The 20,956-nt window shown below is 45.6% G+C and overlaps 1 protein-coding gene across 1 annotated transcript; it reads left to right on the forward strand.

Annotated features, from left to right (window-relative positions):
• The first annotated feature begins 1,366 nt into the window (after positions 1 to 1,366).
• LOC142952976 (uncharacterized) lies at positions 1,367 to 20,151 on the forward strand. Its single transcript, XM_076095022.1, has 42 exons — positions 1,367 to 1,700; positions 7,745 to 8,286; positions 9,383 to 9,463; positions 9,542 to 9,601; positions 10,302 to 10,377; positions 12,119 to 12,264; positions 12,348 to 12,365; positions 12,453 to 12,659; positions 12,742 to 12,768; positions 12,866 to 12,928; positions 13,029 to 13,112; positions 13,195 to 13,245; positions 13,325 to 13,456; positions 13,589 to 13,639; positions 13,717 to 13,779; positions 13,857 to 13,901; positions 14,200 to 14,331; positions 14,517 to 14,573; positions 14,651 to 14,677; positions 14,781 to 14,879; positions 14,973 to 15,008; positions 15,327 to 15,410; positions 15,570 to 15,602; positions 15,717 to 15,752; positions 15,837 to 15,896; positions 16,065 to 16,142; positions 16,353 to 16,388; positions 16,504 to 16,557; positions 16,679 to 16,750; positions 16,875 to 16,940; positions 17,222 to 17,312; positions 17,405 to 17,439; positions 17,525 to 17,650; positions 17,734 to 17,878; positions 18,060 to 18,124; positions 18,254 to 18,382; positions 18,470 to 18,502; positions 18,585 to 18,718; positions 18,947 to 19,247; positions 19,334 to 19,531; positions 19,712 to 19,821; positions 19,938 to 20,151. Exons 1-42 carry the CDS (start codon positions 1,367 to 1,369, stop codon positions 20,149 to 20,151), a joined length of 4,431 nt encoding a protein of 1,476 aa, XP_075951137.1.
• The last annotated feature ends 805 nt before the right edge of the window (positions 20,152 to 20,956 follow it).

Raw genomic sequence — 20,956 nt, forward strand, 5'->3', positions numbered from 1 at the left:
GGCACACAGGGCTGTGTGGAGGAGGCCTGGGAGAAAAAGGGTGTGTAGGTGGGGGGTGGGATCCCCCCGTATCGCCCATCTGTGAGAACCTGGAAGTGCTGCATTTTCCGAGGATTTTCTCCGATGAGGCAATGGAGCCGGTCCCCCGGGAGAGGAGCTTAAGACATCGATCCAATCGGATACGCCCTCACTTTCTCAGCTGCCGTCTTTCATTCATGCCTCACTCTCCTGCTGCTCTGCTCTCTTTCCACCCAGCGAGATCAGAATACACCAGAGTGTTTAGTTCTGTCACACACAATATCACTTGTGCCTGTTTTAGTTCCCCCCTCCAAGCCAGTAAATCAGACAGACATGCCAGTATGGTGTTACTGAACACCACGTTTGTTCCCAAAATCATTTCTCTTCTCAACTTTAGCTCTCTGTGTTATCTTAAGCTGTCAGCAGCAGTGTGCACTATTCAATTTTTGTCTTGTGTGCCACGTGCACTTGATAACCCTCGTCTCGGGTGAATTTTAGTGTGAAGTATTCCACAAGGGACATGCAAAGACGAGAGAGAATCCAGATAATACTCATAATCACGAGTATTTCCTCCCCTGGTGCCCCTTTTAGATTAACCCTCCATGTAGGGAACCACAGCTCTACTCTCACTTTGATTATTATTACTTTTATTTGCATTTATTCTCATTTTCTGCAAACCTCACCGATGAAATCTATCCTCTCTGTTCTCCCTTTTTAAATGGAATATGTTGGGCAAACTTTACTGTAAACCTACTGTTTCCTAAATACTTGCGGATGACTGAGGAGGCTGCAGTTCAGCATTTTGCTTCTGAACTTGATGCCCTTGTCGATACGCTTGGCACAATGTGAACTAAACCTGTCCATTATGGCTTATGTATATTTAAAAACTCCATAATTCCCTGAGGTTATTTCCGTGCAGGAACGGGTGTGTCGTTGTGGTAGCACGAACGCTTGCATGCTTTTTGTCCGCGCTGCAGAGAAGGTCTTAGGGGACCCACTCATCAACTCGCACAGAGGAGGAGTTTTAGTGAGTTGGGGCAACTTTTGAGTAACCAATGACTTCCATCAGCGGTGAAGCAAGCCTGCCTCCACACTTTGGGTCTCCCCCTGCCCATGTAAGTGCTTTCTCATGAGGTTTGCATTTCGTGGGAGGGTCTCTGAGAGTGAGCAGAGTTTTTATGTCTTGGTTTTCATTCAGTGGACGCGAAGTGGCCTCTTAAACTGCTTGGATTTAACTGTTGACCGGCTGGCTAGCAGGTGGCGCTTGAGGAAACAGTGAGAGGACTGTGTGGACTGGAGTGCTGCTGCACGCTGAGACACTTGGAGGACTTCTGCAGGAGCCAGCAGCATGTTGAGGATCCAGACGTTGTTGCCTCTCCTGGTTCTCTGTGCTGGGAGCTTGGATGCCTGGTTCTGGTCCCCAGTTCGAGAGGACACCACCCAGGTTCCAGTGCTGACAACGCCAGCAGGAACCACGGGTGCCAACACGACAGCCAATGGCACGCTGATGAAGGAAGAAGAGGAGGATGACAACTTATCTGGGGTTGGGGAAGAAATTATCAACGTGGCGACAGGAATCAGTAAATTTGTGGAGGCATGGGACGCGACCCCGACCCCGACCGCCAGGACTACTAACGGAGGCCTGACCGAGAAGGTGGAGAGCGCTAGCCCTAACACGACGGGTAATGCAAACCGGTTCAGAGTGGAGAGGGTGGGAAAGGGGTCTGGGATCGGGGTAGAGGATGGGTCAGGATCTGATCTTAGGTCAGATGTAGAAGGTGATAAAGTCCTGGCTCTTAATTTAACCAGGATTATAGTTGACCTAACCCCCCCCGATAGTCGCATCAATGCTTCTGACCAGTCTTGTCTCCCGGTGCCCTCTGATTGGCCCATTTGCTCCGGCAAACGCCCCAAATTTTTCACGCTGCCCAACTTTTTCAACCACACATCTGTGGAGGAGGTGGGCGCGGTCCTACAGGAGTGGGCGTGGCTCACGAGGGCGAGGTGTCACCACAGCGCAGAGTGGTTCCTCTGCCTCCTGCTGGCACCCAGGTGCCCGGCGCCCCTTTACCTGCCCTGTCGCAGCTTCTGCCAGGTGCTGCAGGACAGCTGCTGGGCGTCTCTGGAGAACGGGCGTCTCCCGGTGGAGTGCCACCTGCTGCCCGAGAGAGCGTGCGTGTCAGTTAGTAACATGAAAGGTAACCCCGGCGGGTTAGAATGTATCCTGTCTGGTGATACATTTTGAATCCGATGTCATGTTTGAGCGTTTCAGTCTCTGTGTGTGTTTTGTTTTGGTAACACACGTGTCCAAGCACATTTAGGCTCTCGTGATTCACTTCAAACATGATTTTGCATGTTTTAATCACAGCTGACCATTTTTCAAACCACGTTTAGTGTTAAAAATGTTTGAATTGCACATTTTTAAGCAACCTTTTGCACATTCATTCAACCTTCAGTTTCCTTGAGTTAGGAGCTCTCGGAAAGGACCAAATCTTTATTATAAATATATTTAATTCACACATTCTTCTTCCAGGTCAGAACCTGGCACCTACATTACCCTCACTGGGAGATTCAGGTGTGTTCTGCTAGCAGCTAATGTAGCCCGGAGCCTTATGCAGAGATGAGCAGCAGGCTGCAGAGGTATGATAGGCTCGCATCTTTTTAACGCCACACCCACAGATGCTTATTGTTATTATCTAAATCGCTGTCCCAACCAACTCTGTCTGGTTGAGTTCCCTTTTCAGCCATCATCACAGTAAACATCATGTCTGCTTCCATTGTTGTCAAAGTTACATTTTTGTTGCATTTGTAGGTGCCGATTGATTTGACATGTTTACGGGGATGGATGCTCCAACTGAGGCATCTTTCAAGTCTCTGCACGTTGAATCTTCAAGACGTGCAGTGAAACTAAATGATGCCTAGAAGGTGGAAAATGGTTGCCAAAAATGAAAAGTATAAATAATCTGCAATTAATGTGTTAAAACATGCAAAACCAGCCGTCGTTGTTCACACTGTTGCTTTCTGTCCACTGCACACGTACAGAGGATGTCGTTTAGCACATCACATCACTGTCCCAGGCTGCATGCGTCAGCAATGGACAGCACCGTTACAGGTTCTTTGTAGCCTTTTATTTAAGTCATATTGAAGACCAAACTAGCTCAAATGCAACTTATTATATGATTATGTCCGTTCAGGCTGCATAAATCCACTTACAATGACTTTCTGCATTGAGTCAAAGGTTTCCCAGTTCATTTATATTAAGATAAGCCTAGAAAATACATAAACAGAAGCCTTTCCCCTGAAACCCTTAAGACAGGAAATGCTCCAGAGGCCCATGTCCAGTCTTTCGGTGGCGCCATAAATTGTGCCTCATAGACTTCATGAACTTTAAAAAACATCTTCATCATGTGTTTTCCCACAGGAACGTTTAATGTAAATATTCTGGGTTCAAGTGGCAGATAGTTTTGTAATTTTCCACAAGCAGGGTTCTTGTTTGGATAACCTTTGAACTCGGACATAAACCGTACTGTTAAACACAGATACGTGTGTTAAGTGTTTTACTCCTGCATCTACAGTCCTTTATGTGGGGGAGAATTTAGTTATTCTCTGAATTACAATTGACTGTAACAGTAGTGACTTCTTTCACTTGGTTTAGGGACATTATGTTTTATCAGGGATACAAGACAGATGTATTAGTCTTTATGCTCTATTCTCTTGGTTTGTGGTTTCCTACATGCAGCAGTCTGGTCGAACAATAATCATTCCATTGCTCCTGTCACATCCCACTCCTGCATGCCAGTCACACATTTCTGTCCCGGGTTATCTACTTCATCATATTTCTGATCAGCTGGCGAGGAGTTCTGTGTGGATTTAGGGGCGAATGCTGTCGCGTCTCTTAGAGTCACAGAGAGGGAAACAATTGGGCCATCTGTGGTGTGGAGGACGGCATTCATGATGGCGGCTGTGGGTGGGAAAACGGTCTGCACCAGAAGAAAGAGTGTGACGATTGTGTGCTCGGTTTGGGAGAAAGGGCAACGGCGTCGCGGAAAGTAACAAGAGAGGGCCTTGTGACTGGGATGAGACTCGGTGGCGTCTCTGCCAGAGGTCAGAGGGCACGGCCAGTCGCCTACCCTCTCAAACCAGTAACATTTGATGGGTGGTAATTAAGTGTTCGCTCGACCATTAGAAGATGAGCAGAGACAGAGTGGGACAAAGTGGGCCGGAGACTTTTATACGAGCGGGAATTACCCGCTCTATAAGAAAAGTGGTTCACAGTCAGTTCTTCAAAAACACTTCAATCGTTTTAAACTGCACGTTGGGCCAATTTTCAATTATACAGCATTGATCGGAGTCCTTCCTGTTTGCCTGAAATTTGCAGTTTTCCAGTTAGTGGAGAGCTGGTTGTTGCTCCTGCAGCCACAGCAACAAATGTGGAAAACGTACCAATTTTAACTACAAAAGTAAGCCTGTTAGTCATGGGGACTCAGCTTGTAAGACTGTTGTAAAATGTCTTCTGTGGCTGTAAAAGAGAAGTTTAGGCTTCGAGACTAAAAGCCTTTCAAGACTCAAAACAGCTCCATGAGAATATTTAAATTGGACTGCAGCCAAGAAACCAGACTTTTTAAAATCTAAAGTAAAGCTCGATCTGAACTCCTCACTGATCCCCATCAGTCGGCTTTAATTCGCTCTCGGCTCTGGGTATTCAAACATGGATTAAGGTCCTCCTGTAGATGTCACAGCTGCGTCGCCTCCGTTTGAAGTGTTAACCGATGCCACTCTGCTGTTCACGTGTGTGAAGTCCAGTTGGTTCGGTCCCAAGAGGGTAGACCTGCAGCTGGGGGGGTTAATGGTCGAATCCACCGGTTTAACCGGCATGTTTGTTGTCTGAAAGAGACACTGAGGTGTTTAGATCGAGAAGCAGTGAACTGAATAAATATCTCAGATTCCGCGTAGTGTAATTAAATTATCTTTCTACTGCAGTGCTTACTTTTCCAAATAAGGACTGCAGCTTTCAGATGGAGGTAGAAGTAAAACGCTCTGTGAGGCATCATTTAATAATGGAGTAATGTTCTTTAACCTTTTGCCTGCAGTGTTTTTGTGTAATTATAGACGAGGAATGAGAGGGTTTTCATTTTGTACATTCGGTCATTTTATTTTGCAATGTGCCTTGAAGTCCGACTCCAAAAACACCAATACTGCAGCAGTGATACCGATAGCAATCCAGTACTTCTTCTGTTGTTATTAAGCAAGTTATCTGACACGTGTGTTGTATTGTGAGATATGCACCTAAATCATAAAAATGTGTGTCTATCCAGTCTGCTCTCAGCTTTGTTTTATTGCTGTCTGGATGGAATTATATTTCTATGCTTTATGTTTCTGCAAGTATTTAGTTTGGGCTAATTAAAAGAGATGCAAAGTCTGGTCTCCTGCAGATTTAAAAATGATTATTTGAGCCTCTTCTCTTTGTTTCTTGGCCTCCAGGGAAGCTGTTTCTCTTCCCCCTGAGGAGGCACTTTACACTCCTAAACCTCTGGAGGAGCCTGTTTTAACCGACATGTTGTGTGCAGGCTTTTGGGACGGATTCGGTCTTTGCTTCCTCGTAGAATCCCTCGTGGTCCACTTTCCCATGGACATCTGACACGCATTTCCTCTCCATCTGTCTGTCTGAGCCTCTCTTCACTGGCAGCATCTTTTATTTCTTCACACGGTGAAACAGGCATTGAATTTCTCTGGGGTTACATGTTGTAAAAAAACAGACACTTAAGTAACAGAATACATGAGGTCATGTTTTATGCATGTTGCTCCTCCACACAAAGGGCCCTGTTAGCATGAAGAAGCTAGCAGACAGAAGCAGGGTTAACTGTTTCAGAGGCAAAGCTCACACGTTTGGGTGTCATGCCAGCTTCCATCTGTGCTCTTTTGAGAATTTACAGATTAAGAAGCAGCTGATCACTGGCTTGAAGTTTAAATAGAATATTTTTTAGGGGTCTAAATGGTTGGAATTATCCAGAAATTAACCAGAAAAATAGCCTGAAAAGCAAAAATCGTTCCTTGTTAGTCATATTGCTTGCGTTGCATTTTGGTTCCCAGGAAAGATGTAAATACATTCAGAGCCTGAGACTGAGATTGCAACTCCGATACGGAAATTAGAAAAGTGTGTAGCTGGCATGACGGAATAGTTTGCAGACATTGTTCTTGTTCATGGGAGCCATAACTGGCCTGTTTAACGGGAGAGCTGCGGTTGGACTGGACAGCTTCCAGATGTGAGAGTGTACGTATGAAGTGTGAAGTGAAACAGGATATTAAATTACAATGCTGCTGCAGATGAGGAAGTTTCCTTCTTGAGATTAAAAAATATATATTCTACATAATTTGACCAGCTGATTTTATGCAACAGCTGCAGCAGCTGTGTCACTGAGATGGACCAATAGCAGGTGCCCTCAGTGGGAAATTGACCACCCGGCGTGTCCTCCAATTGGATGAAATCCCACATAATCCCGGTTTAGCTCGACACCACATAACACCGCTATTCATGCAACACGTGTTTGTGAGAACAAGTGTTCAGGATTTTAAGTGGGCGAGTGCAGATGTGCAGTTATGAGATGTGGAGTGTTGGTCGGAATAATGTGACTTTACTCTCAGCAAGTTTAAAGGTGTGCAAAAACAGAAACAGCCAAAGCGCTTCATCCTGTCGACACCAATTAGAAACTTTTAAAGCAAATGTAAGAGTGAAATTAGAAGAACGTGAAGTTTCTTTTTCTATTTTTTTTGTCTCACTTTTAGGCTGAAACAGGAAATTAAGCTGCAACAGTTTTTCAAAATCAATGAAGTTAAGTTAAGCTTCTAATTCTCATTGTCTGCTAAGTTTAGCCACATAATCTGTGCGTCCTGTGTTTCATGCATGACTGAAAGTGTCCCCCGACATTATGATTTTCTCATTTTGCAGGCAGCTGGTCTTTGTCAGAGTTACAGCTTCCTCTACGTTCTTTGACTGAACGCTATACTTAGCTGCATGTAATACTTTCACATCATTATTAACCCTTGGGAAACCCCCACGACCTCTGACCCCCCCCGTGACCCCTTTTAATGCACACATTGTACTTTTTTGGTCGTCTCCTCTCATGAATCTGTGATGACAGGCCGTCCTCAAGAGAAGTGTCCGCCGTCCAAAATGCTTTCCTCCCCTGTGATGCTGATTTATCTGTTGGTCTCTTGGGCTGTTTGAATCTATGGGAACTGAAACATCAGCAGTCTCTTTCCATTAATACTCACTGTGGCATAAAAGTAGAAAGTCCAATCCAGCATTAGTTAAACCATCTAGTCAGTCAAACCAGTGCACAGCGACCACTGATCTGTGGTTTGCAGTTTAACCGAAAGGGTCGATGGGTTTGTTGCTCCAGAGACGCTCGTCCTGGATCAGTTGAGTCGGTGACTCATTTAAAGCCGTTTCCTAACGTGTTGCACTTCCTGCAGTGAAAGTTTTAACACATCCTAACCTGTATTGTGTCACAAAGATCCCTAAAGCAGGAGAAACGTCTTTAAAAGACGTATTATATCTCCTGGAATCCTACAATGTCTTCACATAGATGTTTGTCATCAAAATGTGATTTTGTTCATTCATGCTCAGTTAAAGGACTGCATTTGAAGGCAGTTCTTGTCTAACTTTTTTTAAAGTATGTCTTTCGACTTTCTGCTACTTAATTTCCTGTCTCTTTGCTTCCTGCAGAGGAGAGCGGCATCTCTTTGCTCCAGCTAATCGGAGACCCTCCACCAGATGAGATCACCAAGGCATACGGGCCGAGGGGGGAGATCGCCTACGTCTTCACCTCAGCGGCGGTGTCGGGCCAGCCGGCTCTGACCCACGTCCCCAACCCTTTCCACCGCCACTTCTCCCTCCTCTTCCACATCAAGCCCTCCACTCCCTCCGCCTCCGTGCTCTTCTCCATCACCGACGGGCCACAGAGGATCATGTACATCGCCGTCAAGCTCAGTGCGGTGCAGTCCGGCCGTCAGAGGGTGCAGTTCTTCTACACCGAGCCCGACTCCGAGGCTTCGTACGAGGCCGCCAGCTTTGACGTGCCGAGCCTGGTGGACACCTGGAGCCGCTTCTCGCTGTCTGTCTTTGAGGAGCAGGTGACTTTCTACCAGGGCTGCGACTCTGAGCCACAGGTGGTGAAGTTTGAGCGTTCGCCGGATCCCATGGAGCTCGACGCCGGGGCGGGGATCTTTGTGGGTCAGGCAGGAGGAGCCGACGATGACAAGTTCCAGGTAATATATTGAATCCCAAATGAAGGTACAAACAAGAGGATTTGTGTCACACATTTATGGTATGAGCTGATGGGGTTACACCCGCTGGGTCTTCCCATGCCAATGGACATGTAAATGTGGACAAAAGACAGCTGCACAATCATCTAACTTAAAATAAAGAACAGGAACATATTCAACTCTGAAAACAAGGAAAAATAACGTACTTTTCTATAAAGTAGATGCACAACATTAGAGTACATTATATAGCTGAAGCAACAAACATTTGTAACAAAATGATCACTTTTACAGACTATAAAATCTACACTGTAGCATTTGGAGAAGTCTCATCTTCTGACTATAAACTCCAGGGTACCAGCAGAGGAAATGCTCAAGTGCTGAAGAGATGTTTGCTCATCACATTCGTGACAGAAATGAATGAAAAACCAGCCATGAATCCTCCAAATGTCACCCACGGGAGCTGTAGAAGTCAGAGTAATTCACTGTGTGCTAAAAGAGCAGGTGTGTGAGGGTGTTTGTATGTGGAAGTGTGACCTCTTCGTCGGGTCAGATCCCTCTTTAATATCTCCCCGTGGCTCCTCATAGCAGGTCTGGGATGCACCAGCCAACAGGCAGACTTAACCCTGCTCCTTCTTGTAAATCTGTTACTTGACCCCTCTCACCTTTTTGGCCTCTGACCTCTCAGCTGCACCCAGTCAGTGACCCAGCTGACGGTCACATGGCCTTTGAAGTGGAGAGGAAATTGATATGTCCAAACTGCATCTTTGCAGCAACCTTTGCATCTCTGGGCCAAAATCAATGCAAAAAAAATACATTTTAAGAAGACAAACCGGTCTCTAAGGCAGGATGCTGTCACGTGACATAAAGTCAACCTTGACTCCAAAAGTCTGCGTCGTGTTAAAGAGCCAGAATAAGACCGTGTTTAAAGCAGCTGACACATTATTCTGCTCTGAGTCATTTCTCATTTTTTTTTTCCATCTCTTTGGAGATTTCAGAGGAAGCTAATGTCATGGCCGATCACAAACAATGAGTCACACAGAAATAAGACTGTGTGTGTGTGTGTGTGTGTGTGTGTGTGTGTGTGTGTGTGTGTTTTCAGGGGGAGATTGCAGATCTGAAGGTGGTGGGAAACCAGCGGGCCGCTGAGCGTTTGTGTGACGACGAGGACGACTCTGACGCTGTGAGTATTTAGTTTTTTTTTGAATATTTCATTGAAACTGCTTTTGTGTGAAACGTCTTTTTTCTCTCTGTCTCGTAGGCCTCTGGAGACTTTGGCAGCGGTGAAGGAGACCGGAGACAGACGGGACACTCGGTGAAGGTTTGTCTTTTAATTTCTTTCACTATTTAAAATGAAAGTGCATGAATGAATATAGAAGTTAGCATGTTGCGGTGTTACAGCAGCACAGTGGAAAGCTAAATTATCTTTGTTTAAATCTAATTAACTGGTTGATGTGCTGTTGAGGAAAGCTGCAAATGTTTGCAGCTTTTGTCACAGATTAAAAACACCATAAACTTTCTAATAATCCACGAAACTTGCATAACATGAGATTTACGTCCATTAATATATCACCCCAGTGCATGCTGGGAGGATTTCCAACACAACTACCTCATGTAATTATAATCACATGATCAGCACTTGTTTCAAAATAAGAGCGCTCTGTTATTCCAGATAACCTGCATCAACAAATCAATCATCAAACTGTGCTCCAAGAACCAGTGATGAGGATTATTTTAGCCTGGTGCAAAATGTTTAAACACTGTAAAACAATGTTGCATGCAACTTTTGTTTTGTGTTACTTGCAGAACTCGAGGTTCAGGGGAATTAAAACCACTTGCATTAAAAAGTTGTGTGTGTGAAGACAGCGTTTGTGTTTTTAAATACTGTTTCAGATGGTGAATACATATGTTTAGTATAAAGCTATTTGTGGCTTCTGTTAAATTTCTGATAATGAGGCATTAAAGTTTGGGGATTTCTGCTGTTCGGCCATTTTAATTAAACTACTGCATTGTGTTTCCAGACCACACCTGCTTCCTTCCGGCCGGTACCTGAACCCCCTCTGATCTCCTCAGACAGAACCAGACTCAAAGAAGCAGGTAAACGCTCGTCATCGCCATCAGTGGAATCGCTTACGACTGCAAATCTTCAGTGTGTGGCTGCCAAGTCGACCGTCACACTGCGGAAAAATGTGTAATGGAAGTTTTTAATCACACAGCAGCCGCTGCCAACAAAACATCCTTGTAGATGTGCTTTTATCCATAAATACGTGCAAAAGGTGCTTGTCTGGACCTGACAGTGAGGGGAGTTTTGCTGCAGGGTTTCAACGTGCTGGTGACACGTGAAACTCCGCAGCTCCCTCATGTGGATAGTTAAAGAAGTTTGGGTTTTACAATGTCACTTAAGTGCTGAAGAAGCTGCTTTTAAGGAGAAAAGGAAATTCACTTTTGGTTTTAAACTCTACTTTAGAAACCCGCATACGCAGATTAACACATGCTACAAGTTTCTTTGTCCTTCACCTCATTCAAAAACCTCAGACCAGTTAACGAGGCAACACATTCTCCGCTCTACAAGCTTGCAGGCCCCGTGCAGCCGGTAAAGTTGTGTTTGTGTTGACTTTAGATGTCAGGCTTCAGCGGCCGACGGCGGACAACAGCCGGCCCGGATCACCGGGCCCGAGAGGTGGGTCGCTGGGGGGGGCAAACGAATCGGGTCGTGCAGATTAGGATGTCCTGATCAACATGTGGCCATCCTATCACAGCATAGAATGAGCAGTGTGTCTCCAGCTGCTGGGGTTTCTCGTGTGTGTGGAGCTGTGAGCATGTTGGTGGAGGTTGACATGTGGTTTCTTTACGATCTGTGGTTCATTCAACATATTCTGCAGTCAGAGTCTACAGTTTGTTCTGCTTAGGCACGACATCCACTGACATTACTGAGTCAAAGTCTGCTTTTAAGACCGTCGTTGTTGCAGATATTGTGCTTACATGTTGCTCATTCTTAAATGAATGTGTGATTTTTGACAAATTATCACATCAAACACGCCGCTGCTCACAAAGCATCGGATATTAGATCCAACAAAGCATTACCATATATGTAAAGGAAATATTACAGATGAACACTAGCTATCAATAACTCATAGAATAAATCATCATTATTCAATCAGGTAATGTACCCACAACCTTTGCATTAAACTATCTTTATGAAGCATCGGAATCTACAAGAACACATAATAGATATTTATTTATAAATAAATATAGATATAGATGTGCAAATGTTCTTGGTATTAATAGAAAAGTCAAAAGGGAGGATTATGAGTTATGCAGTAGTGCCCTCTGGCTTCACAGCTTCCACTGAGCTAACTGTGTCCACTAGGTGGCGCCAGACTACTGAGAGAGAAACCCGTCAACTGTCACAAACACAATGCAAACACATCTTCTCCTTCACATTAACACTTTCTTTCATTTCACACTTGTTTTTTTTTGCATTGTAATAATTGATATTTGACTCTTTATTCTTTCATGTGAATATGTGCTTTTGCATTTTGGTGGTGGTTGTGAGGACGTTCATTGTTTGACCTGATTTATGCTCAGTCGGAGTAAAAATGATCCTTAATATTTGAGACATATCCCTACACATGGTAGTACATGTGACCGTAGTCAAGTTGTCATCCACAAAGTTCCAGTTCTAATCAACACATTTCCTGTGACATCCAGTAATTCATAATGCTTTCAGTGCATAACATGTGGCGTCCGTGTTTGTGTGTTTGCTTTTCTTTCGAGCGTGCGTTCTCTCTGCACGATGTATTGAAGTTCTTCCTGACTTTCCTAACGCGTCCTTCAGGTCCCGGCGGTGCAAAAGGTGAGAAAGGAGACAGTGGAGATAAAGGGTTATCGGGGGACACGGGCCCCGCAGGGCCGAAGGGAGAGTCGGGCTCCGGCTCTGGCTCCTCCGGTTCCTCCTCTCAGGGTGGAGAAGGAGGCCAGAAGGTAGAAACATCACTCTGTGTGCATGAAATGTCAAATCGGCTGCAAATCACACACAACTTAATATTTGTTTTTCTTTATTTCAGGGAGAAAAAGGTGCAAAGGTACGTTAGCGTTGTTCACACTGAGGGACGCAACATTTTCATTAGCGAACATTTTTCGCTGAAAACCCTGTTTTCCTTCCTCACCAGGGTAATTCAGGCTTCGGATACTCCGGCAATAAAGGAGACCGCGGGGCTCAGGGGCCTGCTGGGCTCCCTGGTCCTCCCGGGCCTGCAGCTGAGGTGGTTCGACTCGGGGATGGCTCTGTTGTGCAGCAGGTGTCTGGACCCTCCGGACCTCCTGGACCACCGGGGTCAGGCGGGGCTGCAGGACCCGCAGGAGATGATGGAGAACCTGTTAGTACAGACAGTCTTGTTTGTCACAAATGTAATGTTTTAATATGTTAATGTCACTCACTGACTGTTGCTTCTCCTTTAGGGTGATCCAGGAGAAGATGGGAAAGCTGTAAGCGTCTTCGTTGTTATTGCACAGATTTAGTTATGGACGTCTCTAGATAATTCAAACATTAGTGTAATTCTGTTGTTTTTGCTCCTGTTCCCAGGGTCCCGCTGGGCCACCAGGTTTACCAGGAAGTCCCGGAACATCTGGCGCTAACGGACAGAAGGTTGTAGTGGGATAAGATGGATGCATTGTGTTGATCCTCGCACAGTTATTACATTATAGAAAACAGGTTTATTTAGCGTAATAATGTGTGATGTTTCCAGGGTGAGCTTGGAGAGGGTCAACCAGGACCCAGAGGCCCCCCCGGTCTACCAGGACCTCCTGGACCTGGGACCGGTGACCGCCCAGTACGTCCACACTTCAAACACCCTCTTCATTCACTTTTTATAGTTTCAAGGCTTTTCACTGTATTTTACTTTGTGTTGATAGACGTTCTTCGACATGGAGGGCTCAGGATTCGCAGATGTGGACAGAATCCCGGTGTGTTGATGATCGTTCAGACTAAACATGATTTTGAGTTTCTTGCACAACGTATATTGACTGTTTGATTTGTTATCAGGGTGCCCTTGGTGCTCCGGGCCCCCCAGGGCCTCCTGGCCCTCCTGGGGTTTCAGTGGCACTGGGACCCAACGGCCCAGTCTCTTTCGGACCCCCTGGACCACCTGGACAGGATGGAGTCCCTGGTCTACCAGTGAGTTTGCTGATTTTTCAGACATGTCAAACTGTTTTAATACATCACTTTGAGTTTTGTAAAACTTGTGACGCCCTTTCTCACTATTTAGTGATAATAACTAATAATAATATTGATTGTGTGCTTTTACAGGGTCCTCCTGGTCCTCCTGGTAGAATAGGTCAACCAGGATCCGGAGAGAAGGTGAGAAAAGCACCGATTGATGTCAACTGCTGAATATTTTCATTTTGTTTTTCATCACAAACATCTTCCCTCTCCAGGGTGACGGCGGTGAGCTTGGTCTTCCAGGAGCATCAGGAGAAAAGGTGAGTTTAGACTTCAAAGTTAAATCTTAATGTTTGCAGAATTTGTGGCGGGTGCATCCAGATAGATTCTGTCCTCCATGTTTGTTGCCTCTCAGGACTTTTTCACCGGCCTGTTTTCTTACTTTGCTCCATCCTCTACGGTGTGTAATGGGTCGCAGGTACTGGGGGGGTCTGGTTTCCTTCCTCTCAAGCTTTTATCAGCTTCCATTTCACCTCTTAACATACGTCGCCGTGAGTGAGTCCTCTTTCCTTCTGAAACTTCCTCAACCTAGTATGAGGTGCTTACTTTCTCTCTCCTGAGTGTGATATCTTACTGTGTCTGTTTTTTGTTGGGACCGTCTCTGCACACGTCTCTTGCATGTCCTCTTTTTCCTCACTTACATTAAAAGTATCTTAAACTGCTGATAGCAGGAGTCAAACTGTCCTTCCTCACCTCAGGGTGCTCAGGGTGACCTAGGACTGCCAGGTGCCTCTGGGCAGTCTGGGCTGGCAGGGCTTCCAGGTCCCATGGGACCAGTTGGACCGGCAGGACCCCCTGGCCCACCAGGGCCACCGAGCCGCTTTGGTCATGTGAGTAGAGGTGAAACACACACAGTTTTATGAGTGCTGCGTCATTCTTTTTATTTACATTTGAGCCATCGAACTTATATTTAAAGGCATTTCTACTACATCCATTTCTGGCGGTTTGGAAATGAGTACTAATACTAAGATTATACCGTATCATTACCTCTCCTCTCTCCTTACAGAGTAACCAGGATGAATACGAGACAAACAACGGCTTTCCCGGACTCGATGGCCCACCTGGACCTCAGGTACCCGATCACCTAAACGTTAAACCTCCTCTTTGCAGAAGACGCCCTGCCTCATGTTTCTGTGTTCTGTCTTCCAGGGTCCGTCTGGTATCGCAGGTCTACCTGTAAGTACTGCAGAGTCAATTATACAGCACAAATATAGCTGCTGTTGTTGTTATCAATGGAGGGATATTATTGGTATTCATAATGTTTTATCATGATTTCCAGGGTAGGCCAGGTTTGCCAGGTAATCATGGAGACAAAGGAACAGAGGGACCAAGTGGAGCTCCTGGGATTCCAGGTATCGACGGGTTCAAAGGACAGCCGGTATGAGGCCAGATGAATTCTGGGAGTTGTTGTTTTTGTGAACAGTGTAACATATTAGACATGATTGCACATATTGTGGTTTTATATTTTTAGGGTGCAAAGGGAGACGGTGGACAGAGAGGAGAGCCGGTGAGTCACGTACAAAATATTTCAAACATGTAGATTGTTTGTATGCTAATATATTTGTTTAGCTGTCATCTCTTGGTCTGCATGCAATGAATATATATAACCAATGGTGGAATGTCACCAAGTACATTTACTCAAGTGCTTTACGTAGGTACAAACTTACGGTACTTGTACTTTACTTGAGTATTTCTAATTTATGCTAAGTTATACTTCTACTACACTACATCTCAGAGGTACTTTTTCATCTTCTCACTATATGTCGACGTCAATATGCTCTTCTTATTACTTATGATTTACTTATGATTTTTGTTTTTGTGGCAGGGTCTGCCAGGGAGAGATGGAGGGCTTCCTGGACCTCCAGGGCCTCCCGGTCCTCCAGGACAAGCCACCTACCAGACAAGCGATGTGAGTCAGAGGTCCATGACATATGAAGAATGAACTTAACCCCCACATGAAAGCCTGCCATCACTTCATGTTTGAGTAACTCATCTTCACTAACAGTCACTGCCTGCATAGCTGTTTGTTCACCTCCACACTAACTGACCTAACTTTGTCTTGCTGTAGTATAATGACGTTTATTGGAGCGAAGGGTTGCAGGTGAGTTGTTCCCTAACTGACTCACCAGAAAGCTAAACCAAACTAAAGTTGTTTTAACACGTTGGCACATTATTTGTTCTCCTTCTTCATGTCTTATCGCTCTCTTTTCTTCAGGGAGGGAATGGTGTTCCTGGTCGAGCAGGATTCCCAGTAAGTATCGTTATCAATATCACACAGATTGGAAAATCAGAGACAAAATGGACGGAAGTCAGTGTATTATGTGTTTTTATTTAGGGGCCCTCAGGACCAAAAGGAGACAAGGGAGACTCAGGTCCTCCAGGATATGCACCTAAAGTAAGATAATCTATATTTTATTTAGCATTTCATACTCTAAAAGATGCTGAATGATTTTTTTGTGCAGTAGTTCTTTTCAGAAAATTACCTTTTTTTGTTTTCCTTTTTGTGCGATCCATCTCGTTTAGTTCCAGCGCTGGTTTGAGTTTAACATGTTGTTTTGTTCAGGGGGAGAAAGGAGAGCCTGGTCTCATCATGGGGCCTGATGGGAGACCTCAGTACATCGGGGGTCTGGCAGGGCGGCCGGTAAAAACCTTTTATGAATGACCGGATATCGAGCTACGAGGATGCATTCACCACATGTCTGCATCACAGCGCAAATTACATGTCATGTTGCATCTATCTTTCTTTCTGTCCTGCTTGTTCTCTTTGAGATCCAGGAATTTAAGCATCTAATTAAGTGATTAATTGCCTGAAACGCCAGTTTTTACAGTGTGTTCATGTATTCATTTACAGGGCGATGGAGGACCCCCTGGCCCTGAGGGACCTACAGTGCGTGCCATATTTTTATTTACCACATTTTGAGTGTTTTGCTGATATGTCGTACAATAACTAACAGCATTGAACCAGTATAATAAACCTGTGCGGTTCTTTTCTTCTTCTCCAGGGTCCTTCTGGTTCTTCAGGACAGAAGGGAGAGATTGGGATGCCAGGTAGACCTGTAAGTAGATTTCCTGCTCCATTACCAGTAGGAGTCCACCGAGTCAGATATGTTTAATTTATACAGATAGGGGCTTTAATCTTCTTCATATTTGATGTCAATATGTGTTTTTATATCGTAGGGTCGACCGGGGCTGAACGGCGGCAGAGGCGAGAAGGGAGACTCGGGCACTGGACATGGATCAGGTTACGCTGTGAGTATCGCAGATTTGTCTTAATTAAAAGTCCACTGAGCTTGAATTTCAGTCTCATTCGCTTTTGAGCTTTTATCTTCAGGCCATCAGCACACATGAATCAATATTTGTTGTTGTGTCCCAGGGTCCTCCAGGTCCACCGGGCCCCCCTGGACCTCCAGGACCTGCTGTTACCACAGACCTCATCGCAGTGAGGATTTATTTTATTTATGTCCAGTAAATAAAAAAACTAAATGTTCATATATTAAAAGTAATAAGATGTAAAACCACCCCAAATGTTGCTTCTTATGAACAATCATCTTTGTTTTTATTTCAGCCATTTGAGGATCATTCCAGGCATCACCCAGGTAAACTCACTTCATAAAGGGATAGTTTGACGCTTATTGATGCCACTCTCACGTCTGTCTGTTCGATATAAAGCTACAGCCGCTTAGCTTAGCTTAGCTTAGCATAAAGACTGGAAACAGCTAGCCTGTTAACACTTTGTTGCTGTTCCTCTTGTTTGTAGCTTTTAAAGGAGAGAAAGGTGATCGAGGACCACCGGGGACACTTGACATTACAGGTAGCGCCTCTTCGTCTGTGCTAATGTGTGCAGGAAAAGCTGAAAATGTTTTTAAGACAAATTCAAAGCGAGTCATTTTGTTTCTGATCCAGGTGCCGGATCAACCGCTGACATGTACACTTTAAGGGTAAGATTCCACTCTGAAGTCTGTGGTTAAATTATTAGCCTCAGTATGATTTTTATTGATATGTCTTGGATGTTTATGTGTCCAGAATGAGTTCAAAGGTGACCCAGGCTTACCGGGCTACAAAGGAGAGAAGGGAGAACCGGCCGGAGGATATTACGACCACCGCTCCGGAGGGAATGGAGTCGGAGTCCCAGGAGTGCCTGGACCTCCTGTAAGATCCCTCTGTCAAAAACATAAAGCTGTCTGCTCAAATAAGTCCAAATCTAAAACACTTTTCTGTCCTTGTTCCATCAGGGCCCAAGAGGCGAATCCATCATTGGTCCACCAGGCCCTCAGGGGCCACTTGGTCAACCAGGAAGAGGCTATGATGGGCAACCTGGACCACCAGGGCCGCCCGGACCTCCGGGATCCTTACCTGGAGCACACAGGGGCACACAGAGTGAGTCATAATCATAAAGTCACTCAGATAGTCACCATTAAAGGCCTTTACTCACTGGGGGCGTTTGTTTAGTTATAGTATCTATCCAAACCATTCATTGAAAGAAGTGTCACAACTATTGCAAAAGGTGATTTATTAAGGCCTTGAGTCTGATTTCCGTCCTCCTCTTTTTGAATGACAGCCATCAATATTCCTGGACCTCCGGGACCGCCTGGAGTGCCTGGACAACCTGGATACTCATCAGGGGTGAGAAAACTTGTTTTCTGCTTTATTTCCTTATTATCTAACAATATATCATGAAATACAAATAACACTGTCATCATAGCTGTAGGAGAAAAGCTCGGTTCACTTTTAAGAGGGGTTTTGCGTTTGTAGGTGACGGTGTTGAGGTCTTATGACACCATGACAGCCACCGCTAGAAGACATCCTGAGGGCTCTCTGGTCTACGTCATAGAACAAACAGATCTCTACATACGGGTCCGAGATGGAGTTCGTCAAGTCCAGGTAATAAAATACCTTTTTAAATCAGCAGGAGGGACATAAAAATACTTCCCATGTATATTTATGGAGTTGTTTTGTTTATTTTTTCAGCTCGGGAGCTACATTGCTTTGCCCAGTGAGGACGTGAGTGTCATTTTTCTTTTTTCTCTTCTTCAGAACATATAATGTGTCATGTTTTAATACATATGATGCTCTTTATCTTCAGAGTAATGAGGTAGCAGCCGTGGAGCCCCCACCAGTCGTCCCCTATTACCCAGACCACCACTCCAACACCGACACCGTTGCACACGACTCCCAAAGGCCACCTGAGAGTCCGGGCCACGGCGACTCTGGGCATCAGTCGCACCCGGACCAGCGTCACCCGGACCAGCGTCACCCGGACCAGCGTCACCCGGACCCGCGTCACCCGGACCAGCGTCACCCGGACCAGCGTCACCCGGACCCGCGTCACCCGGACCCGCATCACCCGGACCAGCGTCACCCGGACCCGCGTCACCCGGACCCGCGTCACCCGGACCCGCGTCACCCGGACCAGCATCACCCGGACCAGCATCAACCAGACCCCAGATACCCGTCAAACCCTGACCCCAGATACCCGTCAAACCCTGACCCCAGATATCCAACCCACTCTGATCCCCAACACCAACCTGACACACGATATCAGCCAGATCCACGGTTCCCCGCTCCAACAGATCCGAGGTTTCCAAGTTACTCCGACCGGATAAACCAACCAGACGGTAGGTTTTCTGTGAATACGGCCCAGGAACGTCCCGCCTACCCGGACACTCGTTACCCAGTCACTCCCCAACGAAGACCACCACCTCCTGTGCACGAGACTCCGGTCCACCATCACACCTCGGGTCCAGGGGTGAGAGATGCCACTTTAAAAGCAGCACATATGAGGTTTTACTGTAAAATAGAATATTACAATTGAGCATATTGGTGTTCCCACAGCTCCACCTCATCGCCCTGAACAGCCCTCAGACCGGCTCCATGCGGAGCATCCGCGGTGCAGACTACATGTGCTTCACTCAGGCTCAGGCCATCGGGATGAAGGGGACTTTCCGGGCCTTCCTGTCCGCCAAACTCCAGGATCTGCACAGCATCGTCCGCAAGGCCGACAGGGACCGAATGCCAATAGTGAACCTGAAGGTGTTTATGCGACCATTTAAAGGAATAGTTTAAAGTGTATGTGAAGCTACAACCAGCAGTTGGTTAGCTTAGCTTAGCACAAAATACTGTAAACGGGGGGGAACAGCTAGCCTGGGTCTGTCCAAAGGCAACAAAATCTGCCTAAAAGTTGTTTTCCACAAATTTTCTCATCTTTGTCAGGACGAGGTTCTGTTTGACAACTGGGACGCCGTCTTCAATGACGGCAGAATGAAGGACAACGTGCCGATCTACTCCTTTGATGGCAAAGATGTTCTCAATGACAGCACATGGTGAGCCAAATGACCTATGAATGTATGACACAATCGCAAGAAAAATCACAAAAGTAAGCGTTAAAAAGTCCCTAAAACGTTCTAAATTCATGCTGCTTCTTCTCTATTAATGCCAGGCCAGAGAAGATGGTGTGGCACGGGTCAACCGGCGCCGGGTTGGGCCACGTCGACAGCTTGTGCGAGATGTGGCGCGTGGGCAACCAGGCGGTAACCGGCATGGCGTCGTCGCTGCAGAGCGGCAGTCTGCTCCAGCAGAGCACCAGCAGCTGCTCCAGCTCCTACGTCGTGCTGTGCATCGAGAACAGCTACGTCAGCGACGCCAAGAGATAGACGCACACACACGCACACACACACGACACTGGACGAAGTCATGCTTTTGTCCACACACACTTTTCTATCTATTGTAAATAAGTATTTTTTTTCTCATGAATAAATAGTTTGTGTGTTAGCCCCTCGTAATGGTGCTGAACAGGATCATCCCACTTATTGAACCTAAGTTAAGCTCAGGTGACACCCAGTAACGCTCCGGCAGCCATATTTGTTGTCTGTGAATGGTTCATTTATTTGCTGTTTGTGACTTGTCAGCTAGCAGTCGCTATAACGTTGATATAAATATTCAAATTGGCGTGCTTAGTGCTAGCTAGTAAGGTGTTGAGATTTAGAGACAATGTCCTGATTACTCTGGGTAATTAACGGAACACACAGACTGATTTCATAGGGACTATTTTCTTTGTAGAAAGTAGTTCCAAAAACTGTTGACAGCGTGGTGAATGGATTTACAAAGTAACAGGTCACAGGTGCTGGATTCCCCCAGTTTGGGCCTCTCGTTTATGACCATTCCATTGAAGTCACAGAGCCAATGTGCATGTGCTTTTCCCCCAAAACATCTGAAAAATGAATACGGAATATCTCCGTCAAGATTTGTCACACAACAGCAAACCCTCTCATTCTTGTCCATATGTCCAGAAAGTAAATTTATCTCAGAGAGGGATATACCACTGTGATCCTACGTAGAAGTTATGTCTGAACTACCACAAATAACACAGCACATTTACAACTCTAGTACCTTTTTATATACAGTATTTGTCAGTGCTGGAGTTGAAAATGGAGTAATTGAAATACTCCGAGTATCGGT

This window comes from Anarhichas minor, unplaced genomic scaffold, assembly GCF_050575085.1.
Source record: "Anarhichas minor isolate MPS153535 unplaced genomic scaffold, ASM5057508v1 ptg000018l, whole genome shotgun sequence".
In the NCBI taxonomy this organism is placed as follows: Eukaryota; Metazoa; Chordata; class Actinopteri; order Perciformes; family Anarhichadidae; genus Anarhichas; species Anarhichas minor.